Genomic DNA, 7,872 nt, shown 5'->3' on the forward strand with positions numbered 1-7,872 from the left:
TTTTTGATTGTAATGTAAGTGCCTGACATTAAGCTTTTGATTGCCAAGGCACCCATTTCAGAGGCATCCACAGAATAAACATATTGTCAGCTGCACAACTAAAGAGCCAGACTGCCCCATCCTTGGCCCCCTCTCCCTCCAGTGAGACACCTCCCTGTGAAGAACTTTCCCCTGCAAACTGGAGGGCAGACCTGGTGATTTTTTTTTTGCCATTCAGTGAGCATGGCTGTGCCCTCCAACAAGGTCTTGGTCTCAGCTGGGCAGGGAAGGGGTGCAGGATCTCTTCCCTGAGTACTCTATTTTGTCCCGGGAAAATCTGCTATTCCTGTATGCTTTAGTGTCCTCTTTCTAGCCTGTCTCTTGTTATAGTTGATAATTTGTTGTATTAAACTTCTGCTGTTCTAATTATTGTCTGGTTTCTGTCTCTTGATAGGACTCTTAATTGATAATGAATGAATGAAACTTTAATGTTCCAAGAAGTTTGTTGTCTGTTAAGATGAATGATGCAAACTTTTAAGAAATGACTATATGTGTTGTACAGATATGCTGTTACCTATGATTAAGTGGAACAAAATATAAAGCAGTATGTAGATTGTGTTCTGTGATTTATAAGAAATATTTATATTTGGACATTCAGACAACCAAAATATAGGTCATTCACATGACCAAAATATATTTCTCAGATATATTTGATCTTCAAATATACGTGAGTTCCTGGCTCACAACTCCCAAAACGCTTGGAATTGCCTTTTAATAAGAGCAATGGGAGCATCTTTTGTTAAAATATTTGGTTTTCTTGTCCTCAGTTCCCGAAAATGCTTCAAACCATAAAGGTGAAATGAGTGTCTGGTCATTATTGGTAATAAGCCCTTTCCACCACAACTGGGTTCATGTTAATGAAGGTAACTTTTGCAAAGCGCCTAAGGATGCGAGCTGGTTAGGGTTGGAGCTTTTAGTACCACCCGGATTTACAGGGAGGAGAGAGGGGCTGGAGGTTGAATCAATCACCAATGGCTGGGAATTCCCTGGCAGTCCAGTGGTTAGGACTCCTCGCTTTCACTGCTGAGGGCTCGGGTTCGATCCCTGGTCAGAGAACTAAGACAGACACCACAAGCTGCACAGCATGGCCAAAAATAAATAAATAAAAATCACCAACGGCCAATGAGTTAATCAATCATGCCTATGTAATAAAGCCTCCATAAAAGCAAAAAAAAAGGAGGGGGTTTGGAGAGCTTCTATGTTGGGGAACCAAAATGCTTCCATGTGCTACCGTGCTGGGCCCAAAGCTCCACAGGACAGAAGCTCCTTTGTTCGGGACCTCACCCTATGTATCTCTTCACCCAGCTGTTGATTCATATCCTTTGATATCCTTTGTGATAAATCAGTAATCTGGTGAGTAAGCAGGTTTTCCTAAATTCTATGAGCCCTCTAACAAATTAATCAAACCCAAGGAGGGAGACCATTGGAACCACCCATTTATAGCCAGTTGGTCAGAAGCACAGGTAACAATGTGGGCTTGCGATTGGCACCTGAAGTGGAGGGCAGCCTTGTGGGGCTGACCCCTTTGCCTGTGGAATCTGATTCTATCTCTGGGTAGATAGTGTCAGAATTGAGAGGAGTTCAGTGTTGTTTGTTGGTCTGGGGAAACCTACACACATGTTGGAATTGGGTGCAGGAACGTTTTCATGGTCCTATTTAATGTTTTTAAAAATCTGTGTGGTTATGCGTGGTTAAGCAGTTCCCCAAGTTCATGTAGTTAGAATTCTGACCTGGCGTTTTGGAGTCCAAAGCTCACACTCTTCCCAGTATGCCAGCATTTCTTAAACTGGGTTTCATAGACGTCTGGGGATGTGTTCTCAGGGTCCGTGAGCTCTCCAGACAATGCCTAAATTTAATATTTCATCTCAATGATAATCTTTACATAGACACGTTCTGGACCTTCTGGAAGACCATCTTAAAGGAGCACTTGCAGGACATTTGAATTTTGCTTTAAGTTTATGCTAGTGTTGTTACCAAGTCAGATACTATCTTAATTGTCCCAGGCCAATAAGAAGAGAACAGAGTGGAGTTTCAAAATGGATTCATGCTAAGGGAGGGGCAAATTATACCATCAGGGTTCAAACAGAAAAAGATGGTGGGGAAAAAAACACTTCTTATTCTGAACAGGGTAGTTAATGCACATGAAACTCAAAACCTGCACCTCGAGTATCAGTGCTATATTTATGTTTGGAATAGCGATTTTCGTTTTGGCCAAACATTAACATTAGGTTAAATTAATATTGTTACATTTAAATCTTCTTGGCTTTGTAGTTGTGGTTTTATTTAAATTTTAAATTTATTTTGGTTTTACAGTTGCAGAAGATACATACATAAACACATATATATGGGGTTTATACCTAGTTATATGTTTATACATCAAGTGATGTAGTAAAATAATTTAAAAGTCATCATTGAGAATAAAGAGAATGTTTTTCTTTAAAAGGGCCCATATATGACTGAAATTTGAGAAGATTGCTATTATAAGAAGCCAGTCTGCTTCTCTAGATATAGAAAAGGACATTAAAAAAAACCAAACAAACCTGAACTACATTATAAAGATGATGATTGGGTTTTTTTTAACCAAATCTAGATGCTAAATCCAATAATGTTATTTAACTCAGGGAAATCAGGACCTATTGTTTTAACTAAAGGGCACACTTGGAGAGAAACTGAAGGGCAGATTTACTGGGCACGTCTTGTCTGGCTTCTCAGGAGGCACTCCTGGTGAAACAGAGTCCCAACTGTTCAGAACAACTTTCAAGCACAAATGTATATTCTTCCAACCCTCCTTAGTGAGTCTTCTATGATTAAAACAAACAAAAGATACAGTTTTCTTTTAGGATGCAAGCAGCAAGTCCCTAGCAAGTATCTCTAATCAGGAGCCATCCTGCACTGAGAAAGTAGGTTGTCACAGGAAATGGGAAGAAAGCCAATTTGGGACTTAAGCAAAATCCCCCAACTTGTGTCTGCTGGACAAAGTGGACCCTTCGTCTTTAACGCACAATAAAAACAGCAAGGCCCACAAAGCCCTGGGTTGTGGCTTTAAATAATCTGGCTCTTGGCCACTGGATGATAGACATTTTTATGGAGTCGGAATTGAGTTCTGGGAGCCGGCAGCCACGTCAGCAGGTGTGGAGTATGCCCTATCTTTGAGGAGAATCCAGGGCTTCTAATTATGGGTAAGTCAACTGCTCCCTGATTTATGCAGAATATTTTGGGGATGCCAGTTACTGAGCCATCACATCAAGATGGACACTTCCGGCACCATTAAGAGAATGGAACATTTAATGCCTCGAAAAACAAAATGTATTTCCCAAAGTCCCACACTGCCATGGGCCACTTCCCTATCCCCTCCCTCAGCCTGAGACAATTGCCAGGGCCATGTATACCTCCTTCCCTGCGCTGCTCAGTATTCACTTTCCTCCCTCCCTTCCTCCCTCTCTCCCTCTCTCCCTCCCAACCTGACCTTTCTCCCAGCCTGAATTCATTACGACCTCCCGCAAGGCACCTGAGACACACAGACACTTGAATGGACGTTTGGCACGGAAAGCAGTGGGCTTGCCCCTCAGTTCCACAACTGTTCTCAGGCCTACTCTCATGATTTTAATCCCGACATCACTTATTTTTAAATAAGAAAGCTGGAGCTTCCCAGACAATGTGATTTCCCTGTGACCCAAACTGCCTTAGGAAAAAGCCCCAAGACGAACCCAGAAAGTTACTGTTGGGTCTCCTCAGCTCTTTCTTATCATCACCAACTGTTCCTTTTCAAACACCTCTGTGTTTTGTGGTCCCACCCTCTCTGCCAGAGCTCAGTCCCATGCAGACCTTGGCCTTGGGTCTGGCAGGCTTCCCTCATTACCCTGCCCCCTCCGCCGGCCCCTCCCTCCCTCCTCTCCTGGAGGAGGGCGGCTGCTGCTCCTGCGGCTGGATTATAAAATAGGCCCGGAAGCTGAACGGGGAGTTGTATACACTTTTATTTCAAAGCTTTATGTGAGAAAAAAAAAAAAAACTGCATTGCCAAGACTAGGAATAAAGCCTTAGCTGGTAGACTTTTGTTTAACAATGGGGGTGAGTCCTAAAATTTTAATGGTGAAATTGTCTGAAAAATTTACAGAAACATATAAACTGAAAACCTTTTTGTTTTGCTAAGATAAGTGGCTAGAGATGAAGAACTGTGCTCAGTAATAAAGCTCAGTAGATTGGGGCACTCTATTGGGAGTCATAGAATGATAGCCACCTCCAGAGTAGGACAGAGGCTGGTCTGCTCTAGCTAGTTCTTGCCGGGGAGTGTGGAACCATTGTTGCCAGATCTGACTTTTCAAGAGAAGCTCTAAAATCTAATTCGTATGTGTGTATATATGAGTATGTGTATTTGGAATCTGTCAGTTTAAAAACGTTGGCTCGGGACTTCCCTGGTGGTCCAGGGGTTAAGACTCCGCGCTTCCACTGCAGGGGGCACCCGCTCGATCTCTGGTAGGGGAACTAAGATCCCACAGGCCGCCCGGTGCGGCCAAAAATAAATAAATAACATTTTTTTTAATTGAAAAAAAAATGTTGGCTTAATTTTTCAAAAAGCAGACCAAACAAAACTTACATTTCACCTTTTCTGAATTTAGAGACTCTATTCAGGGTAAAGTTTCAGAAAAGAAGACAGTGGAAGAGTCAAATCAGTCAAGTATTAAATACCTATATTTAGGGTTTCCTAAATACAGTAGAAAAGATTGCCTCCAGTCCAGACGCAGTTATAGTCTCCATATATATGCTAGCAAATCACAATAGAAGTTCTCTTTGATATAATTTGTATGGTTCAATCATCTCCTTTATCCTGTGTCCCTTTGGTTTTCAGTAACCACAGGGCTGACTTTGATCAGAAAGCTTGCAACTTACCAAAACATAAACCAGAGGTGCAGTCTGTCTTTCTTCCAGGAATATGCACACTTGTATTCAGACAGTTCAGCAGGTCAGGGTAAGGGGGAAGACAGTTGAATAATAGGGGCTTTCCTCCAGCCTCTACCCAGGGATTCTCTTAAGATACTATCATCAGAAAAGAAAGCACTGCTCAAAGTTGCACTGGTGGCAAATTACTGATATTTAAGTGCAAATGAGGTTCCTTCCTGAAATTGCCTCTTGGAGATGAGGAATTTAAACCAACGCCACTCTCACGTAGATAATTGGAAATCTGACCCCTAACTGCAGAAGTACCTCACTCCTTCCAGCTCCATCTTGGAAGGCAGCCCCCCTCCTTCCCCTGGAGGCTTAGATAGCCAGCCGGCCACTCACCTTCCGAGGGCTGAAGAGCCACCCAGGCAGCCAAGGCCACGAGAGCGAGTCCTGTCCGCTGCATTCCTGCCTGCCCCAGCAGCTCGACAGCACCGCAGGTGAGCCTGTTAAGATCAGGAAATGAGGCTAAAAGTGCCCTTGGGTGCAGAGAAAGAGCGTGGAGGAAAGCAAGCCAGAAAGCTCCACCCTGGTAGGTGCTAGGGTACCTCTTTCTCATGTTTCTTTCCTTGAAACCAGGCTCTTTCTTAAGACCAGACCTGTGTTCAACCACCTGAGGGATCAGGTGATGTCTGTGGTGATCTGACCTCTGGTGAGATTGCTGTGAGTTTGGAGGTGTGCATCAATTTGGGGACCATTAAAAATAGCTACCTACATGAATTCCTCCACAGTTATAAATCAGAATTTTGCAGTAGAGAACCAGTGATTTGAAGTTTTAAAAAGCTCCGTAGGTGATTCTGATGGATACCTCTATTGAGAACCATTGCGTAAAGGAATCAGTTTTTTAGTAGCTTATTGAAACTGAGTTTCTAGGGACAAAGGTGGCAAGTCATAAAAAACATTATCTGGTGGAAAGATGGGAAAATTCAACCCCATTCTGGTCTTGGTCTGCAGCCAAAGTGTTTCCAGTGAGGCTGTTAGTTTATTTAGGAGAAAGGTAATAAGACAGGTAGAGGGGCTATGCCTGGTAAAAAAGAGCCCCAGAGCAGGTGTGAGCAGGCATGAGGAGGTGTGGGCTGTAGTCCAGCTTTGTCACTAATCAGCTTTGTGAATACAGCTATAGGGTAGGCTGAGGGTAGTTGGGTTCTAATCCTGCCTTTTCTACTAACTGGTTACATAACCTTAGCAAATGTTCTTAACTTTAAATAAGAAGGCAGGCTGGATGACCTCCAAAGTCCTGCCGTGCTTCCTCTAACTGCACTGTCTCATGCAGTAGCTTCTTGTCCATATGTGGTCCTTTAGCATTTGAAATGTGCTAGTCCAAATTCACATGTGCTATAAGTGTAAAATACACACAGAATTTCAAAGACTTGGTACAAAGAAATATAAAATATCTCGTTAATAATTTTTGTATTGATTATATGCTGAAATGATAATATTTGATATATTGAGTTTCATAAACTATATTATTAAAATTATTCACCTGCTTTTTTACTTTTTTTAATGTGACTACTCAGAAAATTCTAAATTACTTATGTAGCTTACACTATATTTGCATTGGGCAGCGCTACTTTATAAGGTCAAGAGCTCGAGGTCAGAATTGTCCCCCAGCTGTCAAGTTGTGGTACTTAACCAAGCTCTAATTTCACTATCAAGAACTGGAGTTATAATACAATAGGAAATGGGAGCTTTGTGGGCACAGGGCTAGGCCAAGAATGGGAAGACCTAGTCATGCAGAGCAGCCGTTCCAGACTCTGCCACTAAGCAAAGGTCTTAAGACTCTTGCTGAAGTTCTCGGCTGCAGAGGTGACTGTTAAGGCCCATGAAGCTATATGCACCCACCACAACTGAGCAGCCTCTGGACCTAGCAGAGGACCAGGTGCTCTGAAGGTGAGTCAGGGAAGCTGCACAGAAATTATGTTCTGAAACAGCCACAGTTAAGAAATTATTTTGATTTACAGAAACAACACAGGTACATAAACATTCAGTCACCAGCCTGCCACTGTGCCTGAAGTTCCTGCCCTAAGAGGCCTTCTTGAGGGTGGCTTCTGTGCAGTAGAAAAAAGCCTCTGTTCAGATGAAACGAAGGATGACTATTGGGTAATAGGAGTGATTTTAATCAAACAGGAAGGCTGGGCTCGGTTTTGATGAACCTGGGATTAGACAGACCCTGTGTACTCTTTCGAGAACTCTTACTTGTTTCTCTATTTAACAGGAAAGCTTCCCTTTCACTGTGTGCCTCTCTCCTCTGCTAGGAAATGTCACCATGGGCCTTCCAGGAAAAAGACCTAGGGACAGAATCTGGACTTGGAGAGCACAGGGGCCCCTCCTTGAGTGTCACAGGTTATTAGTACTTTCCCTCTCCTTCCTGGGGGTCACTGCTGAGATGGTGGCTTGGGTAGTGGTAACCTGAAGACAGTTGGTGTGGTTCGTGGAACCAAAAGCATTAAAGCTTGCACTTGTGAAATTACCACCTTTAGAATGGCAGCCTTGGGGCAAGGCATTAAGTCAGCCTGGGGTTAAAAAGCAAACCTGACATCCACCAGCAGATCAGTTTGACTGGGGTGAGGGCAAAATTGGGATGGGACTTTGTCTGGAGAGAACATGGTGCAAGCTGTAATTATGGGGTGTGTAGGTCTGTGTGTGACAGGGTGTTCACTAGGCAGATGTGGACCAGAATTAACTGGGAAGGAGTTTCAGGAGTGGTATCAGGGCTTCCCTGGTGGCCCAGTGGTTGAGAGTCCGCCTGCCGATGCTGGGGACACGGGTTCGTGCCCCGGTCCGCGAAGATCCCACATGCCGCGGAGCGGCTGTGCCCGTGAGCCATGGCCGCTGAGCCTGCGCGTCCGGAGCCTGTGCTCGGCAACGGGAGAGGCCACTTGTGTGAGAGGCCCG

General features: G+C 43.8%; 1 protein-coding gene across 1 annotated transcript in view; it reads right to left on the reverse strand.

Annotated features, from left to right (window-relative positions):
* Positions 1-7,583, reverse strand: part of CCL28 (C-C motif chemokine ligand 28) — a 21,079-nt gene extending 13,496 nt beyond the window's left edge. Inside the window, exons 1-2 of the mRNA XM_004327026.3 lie at positions 7,510-7,583; positions 5,320-5,423 (exon numbers count right to left, since the gene is read on the reverse strand). Coding sequence (XP_004327074.2) covers positions 5,320-5,423; positions 7,510-7,583 — 178 coding nt within the window. The remainder of the gene's footprint in view (positions 1-5,319; positions 5,424-7,509) is intronic.
* Positions 7,584-7,872: the final 289 nt, after the last annotated feature.

The sequence above is a fragment of the Tursiops truncatus genome, chromosome 3 (genome assembly GCF_011762595.2).
Source record: "Tursiops truncatus isolate mTurTru1 chromosome 3, mTurTru1.mat.Y, whole genome shotgun sequence".
In the NCBI taxonomy this organism is placed as follows: Eukaryota; Metazoa; Chordata; class Mammalia; order Artiodactyla; family Delphinidae; genus Tursiops; species Tursiops truncatus.